The sequence below is a fragment of the Artemia sp. Qi Xiang Cuo genome, chromosome 16 (genome assembly GCF_049724085.1).
Source record: "Artemia sp. Qi Xiang Cuo chromosome 16, ASM4972408v1, whole genome shotgun sequence".
Taxonomy (NCBI): Eukaryota; Metazoa; Arthropoda; class Branchiopoda; order Anostraca; family Artemiidae; genus Artemia; species Artemia sp. Qi Xiang Cuo.
The window spans coordinates 1,191,084-1,215,409 of record NC_142809.1 but is presented as its reverse complement, the minus strand read 5'-3'; the positions used below and the strand labels follow the sequence as shown (position 1 = coordinate 1,215,409).

At 35.3% G+C, this 24,326-nt stretch overlaps 1 protein-coding gene across 2 annotated transcripts in view; it reads left to right on the top strand.

Annotated features, from left to right (window-relative positions):
* Nucleotides 1-24,326, top strand: part of LOC148942464 (vacuolar protein sorting-associated protein 33B-like) — a 26,795-nt gene extending 2,469 nt beyond the window's left edge. The window contains exons 2-5 of one of the 2 annotated variants that reach the window (XM_089102482.1): nucleotides 9,802-9,976; nucleotides 13,045-13,729; nucleotides 18,427-18,561; nucleotides 22,129-24,326. In XM_089102482.1, coding sequence (XP_088958608.1) covers nucleotides 9,807-9,976; nucleotides 13,045-13,729; nucleotides 18,427-18,561; nucleotides 22,129-22,902 — 1,764 coding nt within the window. In that variant the 5' untranslated portion in view covers nucleotides 9,802-9,806 and the 3' untranslated portion in view covers nucleotides 22,903-24,326. Of the gene's footprint in view, nucleotides 1-9,801; nucleotides 9,977-13,044; nucleotides 13,730-18,378; nucleotides 18,562-22,128 lie in introns of both variants that reach the window. The other variant, XM_089102481.1, reaches the window with a different exon arrangement.

The following is a 24,326-nucleotide window of genomic DNA, read 5'->3' as shown; positions in this document are numbered from 1 at the left end:
GCAAATATAATTTATAGCTTGAATTATATATTTCCCAAGTATTTTCTGCTTCTTAATTTTGGGTAAAATTCTAGATGAGCTACTTTTTGCTATCTTGGAACTGGGCTAGGTCAGGAAAATGAAACTTTCAGAGGTGAATCTACAGACTAATGTGTGTTGATAGAAGGTATTTTGAAGTACCTACCTCTGCTCCTTCTACCTCTAGAGGGCACTGACCTTTGATGATCTTTAAAAATATTTGTGTTATAAAAGTGAAAACTTGCAAAATACACCTTCTGCTTACATGATGTAATAAATAATAAGTAACAATTTTATTTTCAAATGCCATAAAACAGTCATGCCAATCAGCAGCGGTTCTTGTCATAATAAGACAGTAAAGATATAGAACATATGAAAATCACAGCCATAGCCAGTGTCATGCAAAATTATACATTGATTTTAAATATCACAAATTCAAACTAAAGAGAGTCAAACAAATAAAAAGAATAAAAGAATAAGGAACTAAAGAAAAAAATATACAATTATTGACAAGTGGGTGCAGAATTAAAAAACTTGACAAGCAAGGGAACAAAACTACTTGCATACTGCATATGCCATGCTGGTACCAGCTGAATTTTTGGAACCAGTTGGGGTACATGTTGCAGTAGCCTTAGGTGCAAATGCTCAGGGGGGAGGATTTCATGAAGCTGCACATTCTCCAAAATACTATTACCAAATTCAAAACATAAGTTGTCACAGAGTGTCAAAATAGTATTAAGTGAAAATTGTCTTAAAAGGGAGCAATAAGGGACCTTAGGAGATGTTGACACTACCAGAAGAGCTCAGTACTGGATCCTTTCCAGGCAGTTCTTCTGGTATGAAGTCAGGACGAAATGCCAAAGGGGACAAGCATATTCTACCAGAAGCAGTCTAACAAATGTAAGAAAAATATGCAATAGGTTGGGGGTTAGGACACCATGACAAGCAAGGAGTTTTAAGGAAAGGATATCCACGTTTGCCTGTTTGATCATCTCCTATGTCTGTTTTTCCCACTTCATGTCATGTGTGAGATAAACTCCCAAGAGTTTGATATCCATGATGCCTGAAACATTCTATAAAACAAGGGATGAACTGTCCCTCAGAAAAGTAAAAGTTAATATGAGCAGTTTTTCACAATTGATAATCATTTTGCCTTCCTCAGCTTGGCATGATAAACTTGCCATTATTCTATCTGCCTCACTTGAAACACTCTTTTCACCTAGCTCTACTACAGATAGATCATCAACAAACTTAAAGCAATTTGACTCATTATTTACCATCACTTAAAACAAGTAGAGGGCCTAAAATTGTTCCCTGGGGAACTTCACAGTAATTTGGCTGGGGATCAGAATATTCTGATTTATACTTAGTTTTTTTTACTTCTTCCTGAAGGAAAAGTTGCAACTATTCTTATCAAATATACATCAACATTAAAATTTGTCAATAGGTTGCAGATAATGGTTCTATGGCAAATCAGGTCAAATGCTTTCTTTAGGTCAAATGCAATGAGGTTGACCCAGTGTTCAGGTTCATCTAGAGGCTTTAAAATCTTATCAAGCAAACTAACTATGTAATGGCTTATCAAACACTTGGGAATATTACCAAGTTGTTGAGGGTCAATTTTATGCAGAATAAAAGTTTTCAGCCACCCAGCAATGAAACTTTCATAAATCTTGCAAAAAATTGATGCCATCATGATAGGCCACACACCAGTAAGAAAATCCTTAATGAGTTCAACAGGAATATTGAGTGATGTAATACTGTTCCTCTTCAGTTTCATCAATTTGAGGCAAATTTGGGATTCTGTAATGATTGGGAAATCTCTAAGGTTTGGAGATGGAAGCAGAAAATCCTCCAAGTTTAGTGGTGGAAGTGACTGAACAATGGCTGCCAGGTGAGTGTTTAGGCAATCTGCAGTTTCTTTTTCTTGCTCATCATAGCCAAAATCCAGTCCCGTCTGTATTTTACCTGTCATTTGCTTTATCCTTTTGTACCACCATCTGGGCTTAGAATCAAACAAATGAGATGCTTCCTTTTGGTAGTATATTGCTGCTGCCTGGTAGGTTATTCCTCTGATTTTATTCTTCAGGGTAATAGTTTCTTTATGTTTTTGTTTCTGAAAAAATTATCTCATTTTCCTGCTTAGTGCTGTGATTTCATTTGTAACATATGGGTTTTGCCTATGAACCTCTGTTACTGCAAATATTGAGGCTCCAATTACTTGAGCTAAGTTCTCCAGCTCAATAATCTTATCCATATTTAAACTCTCTGCATTATTATACAAAAAACTATTCTTTTACCTTGGTTTTCACCTTAGTTCTTGGGCAGACAGTTTCCTGGTATTCTAACAATTCTGCAAGATCAGTTTCTTCTAATGGCCAAAACCTGTTACTAAGTGGGACAGCATGGCTTATAGTCAAAACACAGGAGGCTGATATTTTAGGAAGGATAGATCTAGGGATTGGGGGAGGGCTGGTGGGGAGGAAGGAAGCGGGAGAGCTCCAAGGGGAACTGGAGAGATATGCTGAGCCTGTCTGACCCACAGTGACTGCAAAGAAGGGATCCAGTACTACAGTATCTATATTGAAAAAGGTTGTTGTGGGTGCAATTGGGGGGAGAGGAACTTAAAAGGCAGGTTTCTTTTGCTCAGCTGTTGGCCCCCTGGTCTTCACAAGTTTTTTTTAAACAAGCTTGGGGCCAGGATTATTGCTTGAAGTATTGTTCCCATAAACAATCTGGCTATGGCTTGGCATACTATAATTGAATACTGGATCAAAATATAATTGAATACTGATGTACAAGAAAAGTGTTTTCAGCTTCATAACTTTACTCAAACTTAATTTATAAGATTGTAATCATACTCAAATACAGTTCCTAAATATTGAAAAAACATTGGTATGGCTTAAAAGTGTATTTAAATAAAAGGAATGATATTTTTAAAACTAAAACCAGACAAAAAAGACTGAAAACTGAAAATTAAGGTATAATGTTGTTTTTGTCCACTTCAACCTGTCAATTAGGCAAATTTCTAAGACTCAAAAATCAGAAAAGGGTTAACATAGTAGCTTGGCAATACCTTCCCAGAGTATGTTTTTGGACCTGGATTAATTACTGAAAGTTTCATTTTCATAATCGAGCATATTCCAAGATAGCAAAAGTAGCTTGTCTAGAATTTTACTCACTTTTGTCACAGTCAATTCAGTTTATGGGTAAACCAGTTTAAACAAGCGTCATGGTAACAGCAGTATTTATATTCCATCTAAAATAAGAGGAAAAGAAACCGTCATTGAGGGTCTGTAAAGGGCTTAAAATTGAATTTCCAAGTAAAGTGATTGCTATATTTGAAAAGAGCATAAAAAAAAGGCATTTAGTGGTATATTCATCTTATTTGCAGGTCAGTAATATAAACTCCCCCAATTCTACCAGTTGTTTTTTTATTCCACTATATAAGCTTTTTATTTACTGGTTAGGTTGATGATAGTCACAGTGGTTCTATATTGGTTAGCCTATGTAGTTATGGCATACTCTAAGTTGTCAAAAGTAGGCATTATTGCTGCATCTCCACTCTGGAAGGAAACACTATTTCAGCAAGTTGAGAAAGTACTTTAAAGCATTATATAATACTTTCTGATATCCTCCCTTAAATTAAATCAATTAACATAACCCCCTAGTTGCCAAATATATAAGAATACTCTAAATTGTATTCAGTCAAGTAACATTTTTGTATATTTAATGCCATTATCCTGCTTGTTTACAGGGAAATAAAAGAGAGTGGTATATACTGGGACATAGACTCATAGTAAATAGTGATTCAGGCCACCTATCTAGAATCTAGCATCCTCTAACAAAAATCTGTATATGCAATGTACCATAGCTAGTTTGATGTTCAACCATCCAGACAAAGTACTTTCGTATGTTACAATTTTTGTTTTTGAGTAAACCTACCTCAAACTGTAGAAAATTGCCCCTAAAATATATCTTGCCTTTAATTATATTTTTGTTCAGTAAAGTTTAGGGTTTTGACACCAAACTTAAGCCAAATTATCTAATCATGTTATGTGGCCATCTTGTGGCAAAATTTCGAGATGAAAAAAATAAAGCTGGATTTTTTAGATGGGTATCATCTGGTATATTGCAGTACAGGAAGAAATGGTACACCCCAGGACATATACCAGATGACACCTTTCTACAAAACCAATGACCATACAAGTGATGTTTATGCTTCTTCTGGTAATAAATGAATGGTTTGTATCATAACCCAACATGTACCAGCCCTTTCCCCTGTATTTACAACCCCCTGGTATTTAGCAGGGTAACTGGTACATGCAGTGACTTTCTCCTTTTATCTTCAGTTGAAAATATGAAAAAAATCATATTTTATTCTTCTGATAATAGGCTTTTATTAGATCTATAAACCAGTTCTGTAGTCAACCATCTGATATGATTCTTTGTGTAAAAAAAACAAAAAAACAAACACATCTCGTTATATATCGCACTCCCCTAATTATCTTGATAGGGGAGCTTATATTTGGAAAGAGTAAAGTTGAGTGAGACTTGCAAAAAAGAATCAAAGGCCTTAAATGTACTGTGAGAAAATTAAAGTCAAACTACTATATCTACCTTTTCCTTATTTAATGAAGCTTAGGAGATTGTGTGGTATAAGCCTAGATCAGGGCTGTTGAGAAGGTAAGCTAAGATGTTCAGAAAACAATTCTTGATTCACAATATACAGAATAATTGTCGTTAACAATACATTTTGACTACAATTCTACTATACTTTACCCTCACACCCCCCTCCCTAATTAAAAAAAAAATATAGCCAAAATTATAAATTTCACATGCATTTTGCCATGTGTCAATCTTGTTTGAACCAAACAACAAAAGTACAAAGAACAGTAGGGAAATCATTGCTATTTTCTTGTTTGAACCTTTGTACCCATAAATTGAATCAACAGTGAAAAAATCAAGAAGCAGAAAAATGTATGGAAATATACAGTTTGGGAAAATATATAATGTGTGGAAAATATACAATTGCATTGTTGACAGGTTTAAGACTTTGACAATTAACGTTTTCCTTAATATTAGATTTTCAGTCTTGTTTTCACTTGCCAGGACAAAGTTCTTCTAGCTGAATGGTTAACATGCTAGGCTTTTAATCCTTTGTAATACATGATAGAGCTTCATTTCCTGGTGCTGCCAATTATTTGTTTTGAAATAAGGGCTGGTGGTGCAATTCTGTAAGCTTAGCTGGGTTCGACCTAGTTCCAAATGGGTACCTAGGGAAATTCAAGGAAGTTAAATAGGTGGGGGTTTGAAAGCACAAGATGGCTGGCCCCTGAACCCCTATTTCACCTCCGGGCTGAAGGGTCAAGATACTGCCAGTAGGAACTACAGAGTCCTATTTTGCATCAGGATTTTAATGCTTTTTCCCTAAATTTAAAAAATAGATTTACAAAATTTAACACATTACAACCTAAGCTCAAATTAAGCAAATTTATTAGGTCAAAATATTTTCCTTTTGTCTCATTTGAGCAGTAGATCTATTAGCACTAGATTGTCAAATGTCAACCCTTTAGAGGGGGAATAGGTTGAGGTGGGTATTCCAAAATACCTTATTATGGCATCATAAGGGCCCTGATCCATTTTTGACAGTGAATTAAGCAGAAATAATTTAATATGAAATAAAATATGTATTACACACACAAAAAATACAAATTGCTAAGATGACAGCTGGTGGGCAAACACAAACTTAATTTACAACAAAAGTTTTATTCACCTAACTCAACAACTTTTATAGATGGACAAAAGTTTCTCATCCAGAGTTCTAGTGTACTTTTTAATATTCTATGTCATAAAAGTAATACTTTTGGAATATATATTTTCAAGGGATAAATACGGCAAAATAGGATAATTGATTCTTCCAAAAAGATGCTCTTAAAGGTAAGTCAACAACTAAAAATTTGAAATGATGAATAATAAACAGATTAATGCCTATGATATCTATTTCATGATGCATACACTTTTTTCCAATTTCTATATGTTAACAAGATGTTGAGATTAGCCTACATTTTGCTCAACCATATTCCTTTTTTTAGACAAAAGGTTTTTCCTTATTTTTTTAAAGACATATGTGGTTGTATACATTTCCACTTAATCAATTTATAGATATACAAGGCGCGTTTTGTAATTACGGTCTGTTTGAATGTAAGAACACAATAAACTAAATAAGGTGAATTTATTTTCAGAAAGTGCATACTTTACTCTATTTTTCGACATAGTTACCAAGTTTTTCGAAACACTTATCATGCCTCTCGACTAATTTTAAAGGGAAATCTTTACAAGAACTTGCTGCCGGCTCCAATAATCAAGAGTTCACTGCTGTTTTCACGGCATTGTTATCTTTTTAACAGTTGTTACTGAGGTGGCAACAGGCTGAACTGGGGATGAAACATGGGTTTTGCATATCATGCCTAAATCGAAACAACAGAACATGGAATGGAAACAGATACATTCCTCTTAAAATTTGAAGGCCAAACATCCTCTCTCCCAGCACAAAATCATGGCATTGGTGTTTGGGAATAAGCATGAGGTTTTTTTTTGTCAACTTCATGCAATTGAGGAACCACTATCAATGCAGAAGCATACTGCCTAACCCTCAGAAAGCTCTGCAGAGGGATTAAAAAAAAAAAAAATAACAATGATGATGACAACATAAAAACGGAAGTGAATTCCTGGTTAGCAGAACAGGCAGCAACTTTTTATACGGAGGTTACTTTAAAACTAGTTATGAGGCATGATAAGTCGTACAACAAACTTGGCAACTGCAGTGTTATATAGAGTAAAGTAAGTACTTTTTGAAAATAAATTTACCTTTTTTAAATAATCATTTGTTGTGTACTTATGATCAAACAGACTTTAATTAAAAAACATGCCTTGTATTTTCGTCTTTGGTGTCCTTGGTACTTTAACAATTTACTGAATAAAAAGGGAGCTTGTGCAGTACAGCCAAGAGTATTAAGACAAAACTTTCAGGGAATGTTGAAGGGGTCCTGGTTGTCAAAAAGGGTGTCTGCAATATCTCAGGAGTGGGTAAGTGCATTAAGTTAAATATATCAAGGGAAGCCAAGGGGAATGTTGAGCTAAATTAAAGTACACTGTGTGCATCCAGGTTGCCAAAAGGGAGTATCTGCTATATCTGAGAAACAGCTGTAAAACAGCTTAAAGTATTAAGTTGAAACTTTGAGGAAATGCTATAGAGGATTTTGAAGTGAATCAAAAGACATTATGTGTATCTAGGTTTTCAAAAGGGTATCTGTAATATCTCAGGAATGGCTATATATTAAGTTGAAGCTATCCAGGAATGTCTAGGGGGGTTTTGAACTAAATACAAAGACACTATGGGCATCCAGACTGTTTAAAGGGCATACCTGCCGTATCTCTTGAATGGCTTAGGGTATCAAATTGAAACTTTTAGGGTATCTTTCAGTGGTGCTGGTTCTTGAAAATATAGGGGGGGGGGGGAAGGGAGAGCAAGGATTTCTTCCATTTTTTTAATGAAGATAAAAAAAAAACAGAACAAAATTGAGCAAATATACCTGATCAGGGGGTAACAATAGACCTTAATCCTCTTAATTAGCAACTACCACAGCAACCACAATTTTCCAAGTTTCAGCTACCACTGCAACAGCAATTAAAACTATTTCAAAAAATTATTTTTGTTAATTGCAAAAGGCACTATATGTAGCAATTTCCTTTAAAACGAGCCGTTGAACAGCTCTCTTTAATCTTTCAGTGCCCTGCTAGCTGCATAGAAAGAGAAACAGAAAAAAAAAGATGTTTTCAGTGCAGAATATTGTGGTTGCAGCCTTGTTTTTCAAGCCAATGAATTTGTCTTGCTGTAGGGCCTGTAATTTTCCATATAGGGTTTTCAGACAAGGCATTTCTAATGGTTACTTTATGTTTTCGATCTGACACCAGTTTTAGGAGTACATTGCTATTTATGATAGCTATATATGATAGCCGTGAAAAAACAAAGCAGAGGAGTGACAAATATGAACAACCAGATAGCCAGTCTTGCTGCTTTAATATAGCACATAGCTAAAATAGAAAATAGCTATGAAATAGAAACAAGAACATATTTTTCAAAGTCTAAGATGGGCAATAGCCCCCCCTCAGTATTCTCCCTAATTGGCCTGCCTGGAATCTTTAACTAAATCAAAAGGCACTATATGCTACCTGATTGTCAACAGGACATACCTGTAATATTTCTTGAATGGCTAAGGGCATTAGGCTGAAAAAGTCAGAGAATGTCTAACTAAGTGAAAAGACACTATATGCCTCCAAGTTCGAAGGGCTGTATTTGCAATATCTCAGGAATAGCTAAGGCTTTTAAGTTCAAATTTTCAGGGGGTGTCAAACAAAATAAAAAAAAAACTAATTGCAGCCAGGTTGAAAAAAGGGCCTATTTACATTACATCAAATACAACTAAGGCTGTTAAGTTGAAACCTTTAGGGAATGTTGAAAAAGATCAAACAGTTTTTGGTAACAAACTGTAAGTAAGAATTGACTTGGTCCAATAGTAACCAAAATTGAAAAAAAGGGATTTTTATAACAAATAATACTTCAAAAGCATTGGCTTTTTATGTTGATTCCAAATAAGTAAAATTCATTAGGTTTAATGCTACAGCTTTAGAAAATTTGCCTAACTTTTGGAAAAGGGAGGAAATACTGCCAAAGCAATACTGCAAAGTCAAGCGATATAAATGAAAATTACAACATCAGATTCAGCATATCCAAGAACACTAGTGTTCTAGGAGTCCTAATACAAGTGTCCTAACACTAATGTTCTTGGATATGCAACATTTTGGTCAGATAAAGTGATCAAAAATATTAGAGTGCAATTAGCCTCCTTTTCCACACAGAGACATCTAATCGAAAGTTTAAGATAACCAATTAGTTCAGCATGGTTGAAAGATCAAATAACTATGCCTCTGGGTATGACATGATCCCCCACAGCCCTGGGAAAGGGCTGTAAGTTATGCAATTTGCCCATTGTTTACAGATAGCAGTTATTATTGGGAAATAACTAGATTTTTTTTCGGGGGGGGGGGAGGATTATCTGTAGCAGGTTATTTTCATGGGGTAAATTTTCTGTATAATCAGGATTATCAGGATTTGGTAGGGACATTAAAAGATGATTTCTAGGGGAGGAAGATTTATTCAAACTTGCTTTTTGTAGGGCAGCAAGAAAAGAAGAAAACATTTGCTTAAAGACTGGCCAGGGGTGTCAATTCGCAATTGTTTAAGGGGTGGTGTCAGAGGTTTTTGATTTTTAAGATGCTAAAAAACTTATCTTTCAAAAAGTAGCTGAAGGGCATTTTTTTTTTTTTTTGCTTTACAAAAGCACCAAAAAGGCATCATCCAAAATCTTGGGGGGGGGGGGCAAAAAGGATCCCTATAATAAAGACCTTCTCCCCTCTCAATTCGTGACCGTGCTTTGGTCTTCTCAGTATTAAAATGGATTTTCTTCTGTGGGTATTTGCTGCAAGACTTGGAATAAAAAAACTCTGGAAATATTAGCATCTTGACTGACTAATTTTAGGACTATGGAAAAATGCAAAAGTATGAATTTGTTAGTAATCAAAACTAATTAGGCAATTCTTATAAACATACGGTGCATTGCTAGTCTCTTGGGTGTTTTTGTGTGACAGTATCTACTAGACATTTACGAATTTGCATAAGTTCGCTGACATAACAATAACAAATGACATATATATATTTAGTCAGAATGGACACAGAACCAGCAAGAGAACTAGCAAGAAGCCATCTGTTGTCCCTTCTGAAAAGTATCATTCCTGAAAAGCAGAAGGAAGGGATCCAAAATATAAAGAAGGACTTGGTTATTCATAGTAGCCTCATGAAAACGTTGGATCAAGTTGCTGGTACTCAAAGGATAAAGTAAGTATATAATTTCTGTTAATTATCAGTTATTTATTTTACATGTTTCTGTTCAAATCACTTTTATAATATTTTAGCACGTGATAAGAAAAAGGTGATGAACTTTTTCACTTGCTCACTAGTTACAATATGAAATATTTACTAGAAATTTACTGGAAATTAATGACAGCTAGTCCTTAAGTCTTAATTCCAATTTTAAGTTGGAGTGACAAATTTTAGTCAGAAAATAGCCTATAAATACTGACTTTGATTCTGTTCAGCTAGTTAGAAAAACATTGTTTTTTTTTTTGGAACATTTTTTTTTTGTCTTAGTTGCAATTTCTAATCCAATTTCAGTGCATGTAAAAGGATATATAATCACGTGCGGTTCACTTTTGGGAAAATTTTATGGCAGCAGGGATCTCTTGGTTGCATGCCAAAGGGCTCCCTTTGTCTCACCTAAAGGGCCCTCTGCACATAAGCTGTGCTCTAAGAATAGCCTACTCCTTTTTTCATGTTTTTCAGTCCTTCTCCCTGTAAGGGCTGGAGTCAATAGGGGCATATCAATATGTACCTATGGCTAAGCTTTGACAAGTAAAGTTTGGACATTGAAAATTATTCCAACACATGATAAGATGGTTATCAAATTGCAAGTGGAAATATGACTCTTCAACCTCGCACCCAAATACAAATATGTTTAATGGGAAAAGACGGAGTGTGCAAATACATTAAAAAGTGTACCCGTTGTCAACCTATTTTGAAAGGTGATTTAAAAATTTACTTTTCTCAATCCTACTACAAACAACTGAAAATATAATTACCCGTAAAACAAAATTCGCATTGTTCGACAAAATGTACTTTCCTAGCTTGTAATTCAAATTTTTTTTAATTTTAAAGGCAAATAAAAGAGTGGTTGTTCTTGATCAATTCCTCCCTTGGAGACTTAGTGAAAGGTCTTTTATTATTCTATCAATAATAGTGCAGATATGATGAATAATCAAACTGCGCACACCGGCTCTATCCAAGCTTTTATATTGTTTACTTAAGTAATAATGAAGACCTCACTGTTGCGTTTGATTAAACAAAACTTAGTCAACTAACAAGTCTATTTTTTTCGCTTAGTGAACCAAGAAAGTTTACTAGGCTTTTACAAATAGATCGGAATGTTTGGCGGAAATCTAGAAGTTGCTATAGTGTAAGCCATACAAGAAATTAGGGACAGACCATCAGGTGCAGGAAGGTGAGGCCTGTAACAGTCAAAACAATCAAGAAGGCTGAAACCAACCCTTTAGTGAAAATTTACACCTTTTGTTTTCTTTTATAAGCAGAGGATTCCAGAATTAAAAATGCAGCCTCTATGTAAGTGCTTTTAATAAACAACTGCATTATTTGATCTGGGGAACCCTAAATGAATCATCATATTTTGCAAGAACCAAGACTTTTACCATAAGGGCAAGTATGAGCTTTGGAGTTAAAATTCTTTGCCAGAATTTTTTTGCAGATATCAAACAAAGAAAGAATTCTTAATAGTAGTTTCGTAGTCAACTTTTTAGTTAACTGAGAATTTGTTCGTAAAAAAAAACCTTTAAAATTTACTAAGAATTACAAAAAAACGGCAAAATCTACTTATTAGTTAACTGATAAAGTAAAACAAACGAGTTTCTACTATGATAAACAACAAGTTCTGATGTGGAATGAGGTATTTTCTTATGACAGTGATTAAAATGAAGGCGAAGTGTATATTTTGATTCTGTAACCAATAGTCAGTAAACAAAAACAAAAGACTAAAAACAAGGTGTTGATAGAAACAACCCTTCATGAAATGAAAGACAGACTAAAAACCAAGTTATATATCCTTAACTTTCAGTAAAGGGCTCATTCCTATAAGTATAGAAATCTTTTAAGGCTGGAAACTGGCAATAGTGTCGAAATGAAATATCACAGACGTCACCTTGCGTTGGGTTACTCTGTTCCTTTTTTTTCAATCTACCCTAGACTGTGGCGTATTTGTCGTTAGATATACTTTAAAATGTAGGGTAGGGCAAAGAAAAACAAAATCTACTAACAGTAGCCCTACTAGGTCTACTTAAAGTGTTAAGAGTTCCCAAGCTAACTAAGCCTATCGTGTCGTGAATTAATTTTAACTCAAAATATTTCTTGATTGCAAAAAATCTTGATTAATTATTTCTTTCAGATGGATTTTTGCTTCAATTCTATAAAGAGTTGACTCTTTCTCACAACTCTTTTTTCAAAAAAAAAAAAATTAGCGTAAAGAGCGAGGCGTTGAGGAGGGGACAGCCCCTTTCATATACGGAATAATTTCTGTTTGTTTTAAGTTTTAATGTTGTTCCTTACTTTCGGTCAAAAAAACCTTTTTTTTTTTTTTAATTTAATTTTTAAAAGAGATCCAACACATCCAAATAGCACCACTGCTTGAAAACTTAAGTGGTAGCAAGACCCGTTTCATCAGTGAAGAATCACAATGATTGTTTGGTCCTGTCTTTGCCAATTGAAACAGTGGGAAAAAAAAAGAAAGGGATAGCTAAATGTTGTTTTGAATTAAGAGACTTCCACTGAGCTCGTGTTGGAGTAATGAGACTTACTGTAATAATTATAAGTTAGAGAGTCTGCAATTTATCTGAAACTCATGTCCCTACACCAAAAATTACGGTTTATAGCAAGGAAAGTATCGAAAATTGTTTATGTATTTCCACTCTTTAAAAATAAAATTATAAGAAATCCAGAATTAACATGTTCCCCAAAATACTGGTCGAATAGCCTCCTCCACCAAAAAAAGGAATCTGCTTTCATTTAATATATGTTATGTTTCAGTTTATCACAATCAAATAATCTGATTAGTTTTTTCTAGAAATATAAAACGAACGTTAAAAAAGGTGAATCAAGGTTAGAATCTGTTAAATGACGACCTTTATTCTTGATTTCTTGGCATAGGAAGACTAGCATGGGATTGTAGCCTCAACTTTTTGTCTTTTTCTTTAGTTTTATCTGTTGTTTTGATTAGGAATTTAATTTGTTTTTCTAATGAATGACTGAAGTAGACCTTATGGCAATGCTTCTTCTTCTTCTAGGGAATGTGGCTTCGATCGTCTTTTTAAGCTAGAACCAGTCCATCCCACAACAAATAACACATTGGTCTACATAATACCAGCTGTTTATGAATACGCAAAGACTATCGTAGATCACGTGAAATCCATCGTTTCTCATGTAAAACAAACTAGTTTTACTTACATTAAAAAAATTCACGTAATTCTTGTACCAAGAAAGCTGTTTCTTATAGAGAAACTTTTTGAAGAAGAAGGAATTGCTGGCAACACTGAGCTGCATGATTTGAACTTGAATTTTGTGCCCTGGGATGTTGATTTAATGTCATTGGAAATGCCTTATTTTTATTCAAAAACGTTTATTGATATGGACCAGTCATATTTACTTCCTATAGCTGTTTCTTTGTCAAATTTGCAAAGTGTTTATGGAGTCTTTCCTGAGCCCATGGCTTTTGGAAGATTGTCATGTATAGTTTCGTCAATGATGAAGTCTCAAAATCAAAATGGGGGTGAATTTATGCAGAAGAAATTTGAGCAAGTTTTCTTATTTGATAGAGATATTGATTATCCTAGTGTGTTGCTAACTCAGATGACATATGAAGGGCTGGTTGATGAGCTACTTGAAATTAATTGTGGCTACCTGGTGACAAGCGATGGTGGGAAAATACAAAATTATGCACTGAATAGTGTAAAGGACGAAGTTTTTTCTACGGTAAGTTTATGAGTAATAAATACCATAAAAGGGGAACAAGTTAATTTCTTAAACCACATTGGCCTGCCATTATATAAAGAAGAAACGATCAAAAATGAGTTTTTTTAACGCCAGAAAGAAAATACTGAAAAAAAGACACCCGCCTCTCTTCTTCAGCGCGAACAAAAATATATTCGAGGTAATGTAAGGAAACCAAGAAAATGCAAGGAAACCTTTCTTAAAATATTTAAGGAAGGTTTCGAAATATTCGTGTCGTTTTTTTTAAGTATTTTTGTTTGGCCTTAAAAAAAAAATTTTGATCGGTTCTTCTTTTTATTAGGGGAACAAGTTTAAAATAATTAACAGTTGAAGAATATCTAAAAGCGTCAATTATGGCTATTATTTACGGTTTATTGGTTAGAATTAGATGAAGCAGTTCTTGCCTGCTTTTCTCGGGAGAACTTGAGGGTGTTAAACAGGGAATGGGTATGCATGAAAGGGTTGGACAGTTAGAATTTGAGTGTACGCGATGATAGGACATTTAGATATCTACTCGTATAGTGAAGGGGTTAACGTAAATAACGATTCAAGAATGTGCATAAGGTCCAATTACCGGTATAAGTGAATACTATACAGGCTATGAAATATTTACAAAGTGTAGCCAAGAAACATTCTTCTCTGTTTTTGTGATGATAATGACAGGTTGTTAAGGGGGAATAATGTTCCAGTGATTTTCCACAATTCGCTTGGTTGGCTTCCTCTTCTGCATCTTCTTCTTCTTCCTCCTCTTCTAACCAAAGCTTTTTATGCTGGATCAGGATAGTATCTGCAGATAGAATAAATAGATTTTGAATAAACACCAGCTCAGAAATATCACACGCTGTTTTGAGAAAGAACCTTAAAGGCGAGTAAGAGGGAACAGGTGATTGCTTTGGCCATATCCAGTATCTTGATTGTGTAATTCCCTTTATTCCTATCCAGGGTTTTTTTTCTAAGCTTACGTCATAGATAACGTGATACCTTTTGTTTTGAGATACCTGACATGTTTTTGTTACCAGAAATTGTTTGTTGATGCCCAAAATATTCAATTTATGATTTAATTTAAGTAAAAATTTACATAAAAGACGTGAAAAAAAACTAGTGAGAAGTCAAGCGAAAGCAGGAATAAGACTTGATGTTAAGTAGACTGAGAATGCACGGTATAAGGTGATTTTCAACCGGCATTGTTTATAGTTGGGTGTATTTCTTTTTAATTGTATTAAAGGCGTGTTTTTAAGGTCGATTTTTAAGGTCGATTTTAAGGTCGTGTTTTTAAGTTTGTGATACCTTGGATGTGAAGGAAGATTTGTTTTGTGAGGAGGAATTAGCAACAGTACTAAAAGTATTAAAGAATAATAAGGCTCCAGGTGCTGATAGGGTAGTAAATGAGTTTCTTAAATATGGTGGCTCTGAGGTTAGAAATAAGTGATTGAAGATTATGAATATGATTTTTGAAAAAGGGGAAGTACCTAACGATTTTAGGAAACCCTTAATTAAGCCACTTTATAAGAAAGGTGATAAAAGTGAGTGTGGTAATTATCGAGGCATTAGTCTGGTCTCTGTAGGTAGCAAATTACTTAGTAATATGATACTTTTTAGACTGAGAGATGCCGTAGACAAAGTTTTAAGAGAAGAACAGTGCGGTTTTAGAAAAGGTAGAGGATGTGTCGACCAAATTTTCACTCTTAGGTTAATAATTGAGAAGTGCCTAAGTTTTCAAACACCTTTGGTCCTCAGTTTTATAGATTATGAGCAAGCGTTCGATTCTGTTGATAGAGGAGCTTTAGTAAAGGTTTTATCCTTGTATGGTATACCAGACAAATACATTAAAGTGATTAGTGCTATGTACGAGAATAACACTGCTGCGGTTAAAGTAGAAAATGAGGTTAGCAGCTGGTGTTGTAGTAAATCAGGAGTTAAGCAGGGTTGTGTTCTATCCCCCTTTATATGGATTATTTTGATGGACTTTTTTCTAAGGAGCACAGGAAAGGCAATGGGAGACCACGGAATCAAATGGGAGGAAAAAGTCTCCTGGACTTGGATTATGCTGATGATTTAAGCATCCTAGATGAAAGTGTGAGCAAAATCAATGATGTTTTAGAGGTTTTGCGAGTTCAGGGTGCCAGTATTGGTTTGAAAATTAATGTTAGGAAGACTAAGTCACTAAGGCTAGGAATAAGTGAAGATGAAAAGGTGACGTTGGATAATGAAAAGATTGATCAGGTTGGCAGCTTCACTTACCTTGGTAGTATCATTAGTAAAGATGGTGGGAGCAGTGAAGATGTTAAAAATAGAATACCCAAGGCTCAGGGTGTTTTTTCACAGTTAAAAAAAGTCTGGAAGAAGAGGAAGATAAGTCTGCAAACCAAGATTAGAATCTTAGAAGCTACAGTGATGACAGTGGTCAAATATGGCTCTGAAGCATGGACGCTCCGAAAAGCGGATGAAGATTTGCTAGATGTTTTCCAGAGAAATTGCTTAAGGATTGTTCTGGGTACCCGGCTGACTGACCGTATTTCAAACAATAGGCTATACGAAAAATGTGGTTCAATACCGCTATCTAGGTCTATAATGAAAGAAAGGTTGAGGTGGTTAGGGCATGTTGTGCGGATGAAGGATGACAGATTGCCGAAGATTGTTCTTTTCTGCCAGTTGTCTAGGGCTAAATGGAAAGCAGGTCGTCCCCGTCGGGTGTGGGAGGTCTTCATAAAGAACGATTTAAAGGCCACGGGAACTTTGTGGGTGGGTGTGAAAAGGGAGGCTTTGAATAGATTGGGGTGGAGGAGGAGCGTGCGTAGCTGTGTTAGCCTCAGGCGGCTTGGTGCTGCGATGAGTTGTTAGTAGTTAGTAGTAGTAGTTTAAGGTCGATTATTGTTTATACAACACAATTTTCCCCTTACATACTCATTATTAGTTGAATAGGCTAACTTATCTACATTATAATAATAAAAATAGGTGAAGTTTCGCTGTCACCAATTCTCAATAATAAATATTTGGCTTCGGAATACCCTCTAACACTAAACTGAGTTACATGAAAGTGTGAAATTTTGAGGAAAAATTAAGAAGAACTCCACTTTTAGAAAGTAATAAAACTTATTTTCTTTTTGTCTTCTCCAAGTTGCCATCTAAGCTTTATAGAGCTAAAATAGATGGACTACGACTTTTTGCTCTAGAATATTGGATTGGGAAATTCTCATATAAAATAGTCTCATCTGAAGCCTTGGCTCATACAGAGACTTGATGGGCTTACGACAAGTACGTCTTTAGGATGTAGTCCAATTGCTTTTATTCAAGAAGGGTTAGTTTGTTATTAAAGGTCCCAGTTCTTTTCTGAATAGCCTCCTAAAATAACCATAGATTTAATGGACATACATGTTTGATGGATTGGGACTTGTACCAGGAAAACTACCCAGGTCAGGGTTGCCAACACGGTCAGCTCCTAAAGGGCTATAGTTGTCTAAATTTGCGTGCTAAAAACTTATTTTCGGTTCCACAGTAAAAAGTGACTGTAATAGTGCTCAAATAGCCTAGTACTTTCGTGCTACAGTTGCCAACCCTGAGCACGTGCTATAGTGTTACACATAAGGAAATGGTGCTAAAACAGCACTTTTGTGCTATAGGTGGCAACCCTGACCGAGAACTCTTCCAATTGTCTAAATTTGCGTGCTAAAAAGTTGTTTTCGGTGCCACAGTAAAAAGTGACTGTAATAGTGCTCAAATAGCCTAGTACTTTCGTGCTACAGTTGCCAACCCTGAGCACGTGCTATAGTGTTACACATAATGAAATGGTGCTAAGACAGCACTTTCGTGCTATAGGTGGCAACCCTGACCGAGACCTCTTCCAATTTTTAAAGATATTTCAAATTGCACAGGGTTAAATTAAAAGTACATTTTTTTTAGTAGCTGTTACACAATTGCTCTCAAACCCTCCCCCCTCCTTCAGAGAAATTCAAGAAGTTTCAGAATGTTCAATATTGAATCTTCAGAAAATACATAAAAGATAGTGCTTGTTGGATGCGTCTATTTATCAATACTACCCCTTTCAAGACAATTAACCCCTTCCCTTTAAAAAATCTTGTCGTAGTTTGTTTCTGGTGTTAAAACTTCCTAAGTGTTTAGTCGCATAAGTAGCTTAATCGCTTGTTCACCAGAGACTGCCAATTTGTCTCACTTATTTACCTTCCATTTAATTCCAAAATTCATTTAAAATTTTTATTTAGTGCATACTAAAAATCATTTCGGTTAGTGAATGTCGATATGGAGGTGGTTTCAGCACCTCTCCTCCCTAAATATCAGCTGTAGATGCGTTCGTACCTGAATGCAGGGGAGTGATAAATCTGAATTACCACCACATATATCTTCAAACTAGCTGCCTAAAATGTCTTCTGTTTCGTGTATTGACCCCCCAACCCCTAAGGATTTGAGCATGCGCACCCGTGGAAGCGTTTTATAGATTAGAGAATTATATTGGGTTTCGTGTATTTTAACGTGTCAAGTGAAAGACAACTTGAAATAAACAATCTGCAATTGAAAAAAAAAATATTTTATAAATTAAAAAGTGGAAGTACACAGTTTTTTTCTTTCATATTGCTCTCGACTTGATAATAAAGTTGACATGATTTTTTCATTAGATAAAAAGTAAATATATTTCGTTTGTCTTTGATGATCTCCGAAACAAGAGCAGACAATTGAAGGAACAAAAAGACAGTTTGAGTAAATTGAGTGTCCAAGAAACAAAGAAGTTTGTGGAAAATGATCTTCGGTCTATTCAAACCCAGTTCAAGTCGTTGGCTGTACATATTGAAGCCTGCGAGGTAAGTTTTCTCAGTATATCTTTACTGCTGTTCTCAGTTTAAGAGGCCGATCTCAGATAACACTAGATCTTGTTAACTGCAAACTGGAGATACAACTCAAACTGAAATAGCTCAAAAACTATTTTTAACGGAAATGCGTTTTGATTTTTGCTGGTGGAATTTGGTATTATTAAGGTCGTGAATCCCGTACAAATCTTGCTTTTGTTGTTCCAATCTGTTGCGTAGATTCTATTTTGTTGTTGTGTAAAACATTAAATCTCACGGAAATAGCACATTTTATAATCCAGTTTATTTTTTGATAATTAGATATTCACTTGAACCACTAGCTGGTTTTCCCGCATCCCTTTGAGATATTTTAACGCATGCGGATTTGTATTTTGCTGCAAAAATGCTTGTAAAAATCGTCCCAAATCCGCAAAATCCTTGCAGTTTTCCATAAAACAAACTATATAAGTGGTGGACTTTAAGCAGCTTCATTATTCTGCAATATTTTAGCAGGAACTCTAGAGTAGATTAAAAGAATATAGTATTTTAGAAGAATGAGAGATTGCAGTATTTACTGCAGGATGTTCTTGCCTCTCTTTCTCGAAAGTTACCGAACAAATGTAATACAACGTGAGATCTATGGCTCGAATGCCAATGCCGTTTTTGTGTTCCAACAATCCCGAGAGTAATTTTGGATTATCCAAGATTCATTTATTTAAAAATAGCGTTCATAATATTAGCAAGAGAGAGATAATTAAATAACGCCATCTCTCACAACAAAAAAATGAAAAAAAAACTAAGTATGATTGCTGACGTTCGTATATAATGGAATAAAAGAATTGCTGAAGCAATTCGTCCTGCATCTTATTGGCTCGAACTTGTTGATGTGTTGAGTATTTGCTTTGGGGGGCAATGAGAGGAAGCAACAACGTGCTGTGTTTTTCACTAGCGAGGAGTGGCTATTAAAACTCACACATGGGATAGTTTCTAAATTTTTTCGGCGTTGATGTTTCTAATGTTGCAATTACAGTTGTATGTGTGATTTTTGGGGCCCAATATGATTTTTGTCACACGTTTTTGAACAGCCTCGAGATCTTCACTTAAGTGGTGAATGTTGTGCACCTGTGGTCCCCAAACAGGGCACGCGTATTCTAGCAAGGGATCTATATAGTAGATCTACGCTAGTCGTAACTGATTCACTGGGAAACCTAGTCGTCGGAGTGTAGTCTGTGATCGCAAAGCGTAGCTGCATTGTTTCACAAGGTTAGAAATATGGTAGCTGAAAGAACAGTTACTGGAAGTCACAGCAAGAATAATCGCAGTTGAAGTGGTAGGGCACCAGGGTTCAGGACAAGCTACGTCCCTTTTAAGTGGATCAAAACGCATTACTTCTTTTTTATTGACGTTAATTTGAAGTCTATTATTCCTGGACTGATCAGTTTAACTGTCTTTCAATTCACCTTGGAACTGGGGTATTGCTTGGGATTTATCCACGAGAAATTTGAGCAAGGCGGTTAGATCATCGACGTATTTAAAGCGTTCATCAAAGTCAGTGAGAACATACTTGATCACAGCCAAGAACAGTAAGGCAGCCAGCTTGTTACCTCAGGGAGCGCCACACGTTATTTCCGCCCATCCAGAGCTGAGATCTCATCATTGGACTGCTTCCTTTCAAACACCCATACTGTAAAGGGTCTTGGGAATGGTTGATTTGCGTCATCATTGATATAACTATCCTTTGCTGTCTTTTTCAGGGTTGTGTACTTAAAAAAAATCTATATAACGGGCGAAAGAACACACCTTGTTTTAACTTAAAATTCCACAAAGAACCAACCATAAACATTGCTTCCGGATGATATGGTCAATACAACCTCTCCCTTGAGATTCAGTAGAGTAATACACTTAGTCTATTTAGTATTACATTACTAAGTAATTTACTTCCTACCGAAATCAAGCTAATACCTCTATAATTTTCTTGAAACGATGATCGTTGAACGATGATGAACGAGCGTTGAACGATCGATGAACGATGAAACGGTGATATCAAAAAACTGTATATGGCTTCTTATTTGTAAGCATACTTATTTTTTCTGCAGTAGGCTAACTGCTACGTCAACAAAACGTTGCAGTGTTAGAGAGACATTTTTTCAGGACTATACTGTCTGAAGCCTCCTAGGACCTAAAGCCTTTGAGCAGGTCCGTCTGGCAAATAGCCAGAAATCATTCTGAATAGTTTAGTATGGTATCAGTTTCTAATATATAACTATACAAGTAATTTTTGTATTGGAAGAAGGCTATTTTACAATTGAATAATTTGTAATTTGCTGTTACTGTGAACGTCCAAAATCTAGTTAATGTCGACATTCACCGGTGAATGTCCGAAATTCATTTTTTTTCTGCTTGAATTCAATTAGCTTTGCGAATCAGCTCTTTCAGTCTTATGTAAGGTTTTATATTATTAGTTTAGGTTAGGTTAAGTTGGTGGGTAGGTTAAATCAGGTTATAAATCTCAGAAATTGGTTAAAAACCTAACCTAACCTGTCATCATCATACCTTCCATAAAACTGAAAAAATTGACTGGCACCGCTGACTAAATCCAAGGAGAAAAGAAAAGGTATTTCGGACGTTCACCTGTGAATGTTGATATTTACCAATTTCAGACATTCACGGTAATATTTCTAGTGAAACAAGTGCACTCTATACATTAAGCTTCGATTTTTATAGAAAACAGGGTTTTACTAATTTATAACACTGCCTTGTCATTTTTTTTTTTTTTTTGCTTAAAATGGTCATTATCATCATTGAAGTGTTTTACTGTGAAATTATCTAAGCCTTTGCGTATAAAAATATTAATATAATAATTAAATATTTATCCTTAATCCTTCGGCGTAGGTGATCGAGTCCTGATACTCAATTCCTGGTCGACTCTAAACTCAGTCTGAGTCGGCCCAGCTCCAAATAGGTGTCTGGAGAAATCTAAGGAAAATACTTGGAAAACGTCAGATGATTTTCCCTCACCAAGCACATGACTCCCGGCCGAATGTAGAGAATCAGGAATTTAGTACCTGCGCTACACGGATCATTGATCAAGCATGCGAAAAAGTTGTTTTTTATGCTTGCAAAGATTATTTTGAAACAACTTGGCGTTTATTTTACCACCATAAATTAATTAGAACTAATGACATGTAATATTAACACGATTCGGATATGTTTTTAAACGGTTATCAAAATCAGGAAACAAAAAGGAAGAAATTCCCCCAGCAGATCGATTAATTTTCTCATACACAAGATATATTATATAGAGAAATGATGAACAATAGTGTGTAATACATAGTATAAGTCACTGTTGTATTGTACAAATAATCCAACATGTGTCAGTTTCATTTATTTTCCCATATTGTCTCATGAAAGGAATCCGTGGTTTTAAAAAGTAATCTGCTGGTACAAAAAGCTCATTTACACTAAAATCTAAAATAGTCAATTCGGAAAGTGCTATTGATTAATTTGACCTGGGTCTCCTTCTTATACATATCCTATCTATGTATTGCATGAAAATCGTTAGCAATATTTTTATACTTCTAGGCAATTACCAATAAAAGTGGTGATTTGAAATCTCTGCATAAGATTGAAGAAAGCCTAATCCTTGGAGTATTTGTGAAAGAAGCAGCAGCCTATCTAGAGGAAGCTATTGCTCAGCAGATGCCGGCTGATATGGTTTTGCGACTCCTCTGTCTGCTTTCTATTACCAGTGGTGGTTTGGACGAAAAAGATTTCAAGCTTCTTAAACGTGAATTTTTATACAGCTACGGTTTTGAGCACCTTATCACGTTCCATAAATTGCAAAAGCTGGGGCTTTTCTGCCAAAAAGATATTCCCACCTCTACTTTGAACAAAGCAATGGAAAAACTGGCTACGACTGTTATTGCAAGACAGGGTTTATTCCGATCCTTAGTAAAAAAATTGAGTTTGATTCCAAAACAGAGTGGGGAATATAATCTGAGAGATCCTCCAGATGCGGCATATGTTTTCGGTGGTCGATACATACCAATGATGTCACGCATTGTTGAAAGTTATTTAACAAAAAATATACAAGTAGAAGAAATGCTTCGTACGGCTATGGGAAATCATCATCTTCAGACAAGAGTGATTAATGAAGTAACGGCGACGACGAGTGTTAAGACTTTTTTGGTTGGTGTAATAGGTGGTATTACTTATGCGGAGGTAGATGCTTTCCGTCAGTTAGGACAGAGGTTGCAGTGTGAGTTTATTTTGTTTGGAACTTCTGTAATTAATGGAAATAAACTAATGAGGGATGTTATTTTCAAAGTGTGCTCAGAAGGAAGAGAGAACACCTAACCCGTTTCCAAAGGCTGATAAATTTTGCGTTTTTAGCCTAACAAAAATAAAGTAAAAAATTGGAGTTGCCTATTTAAACTTTATATCACATATTAAAACAAAATTTGCATTCCTAATATGTGTAACTAAGATGTTAAAAGATAGTAAAAAAAAAACTCATCAAGTAATTCCTTACAATTAGAAGTCCCATCTTAAAAAAAGATCGCCAAAGGCTATTTGTTGTTTTAACCTAAATTGTAGATTAATTTCCTTCTCTAGGAGAAAGTGGTCAGGATCAGACTTTTCCTCTCTACTTAAAATGTGCTGATAGAAACGGGCCTGCATGCATATAGGGGATGCGAAAGAGGAAATCGTAATACCCAGTTTCTAACATGTCTCTTGTGACCCCCTCCTTCGCAGATACGTTGACCTGAAAAGTTATCCCTGCAGGTCAGACAGAAGCTCTCCCTCCAGAAAATGATGGTCACTGTGAATCAAGTCAAGAAAAGTTAAAATGGATATATTCAACCGTATCCCAGTGGTCAGCAATTCCTGTTGGAAGTTTGATTGCCATGCATAATATGTAGAACTCAAAAATCTAGAAAAAGTATGAACTGTTTTTCGTTTGGAAATTTGTGTTATACCTTTCCAGTAATTGCCCGATATTTCTTGGATTGTCTGTAACGTATGTACTGTTCTTCGTTTGGAAATTTGTGTTATAACATTTCCAGTAATTGCTCGATATTTCTTTGATTGTCTGTTGAATACATTTTTTCCTTGAAATCAAGATTGATAGCGGACAATTTTTTGATACGATGGAGCATGCAACATTGTTTATAGACTGAGGTTCGAAAAATAGATTTCTAGAAAAGTATTGTATTTTTGTTTTAATGATACAAGACTTTTTAACCTTGGGTATGTCTTTGGTCTTTTTAGGGGAGGGGGGGGAATGTTCAGGTGCTCCTGTGCATGTGGTCAAAGGTTATATATTGCATACTGGTAGCTCATTCCAGTATGAAGCCGCTTGAGGCTGAAACAGCTGCTCACATTCTTTCACCACATATATATCGGAGTTTTGCTGTTTCCTCTGTTGAAGTTCCTATTTTCTTGTAACCTTTCTTATTACTTCTTTCAATCCTGTTCAACCGCGTCCTGCTCAGAAACGAAGAAACTTTTCTCCTTCCAATCAAAAGTTTACTTGGTCGACAGATTTGCACTGAACTACTTCGTAACAAGTCTTTGATAGCAAGTAAAGAATCAATAATTTGAACAAAAAAAATGCTGTAATTAAGTTTAACTTGGGCTTACGTTTTTGTGATTAAGCCGTATTTTTCTCTTTTTCTTTTTTTGCACTAGTGTTTGTAAGTGATATTTTTACATGAATTAATTTTATTTGTTGGTGCTGTTGCGGTTTATTTCACTCAATAAATATATAAAAAATAAAA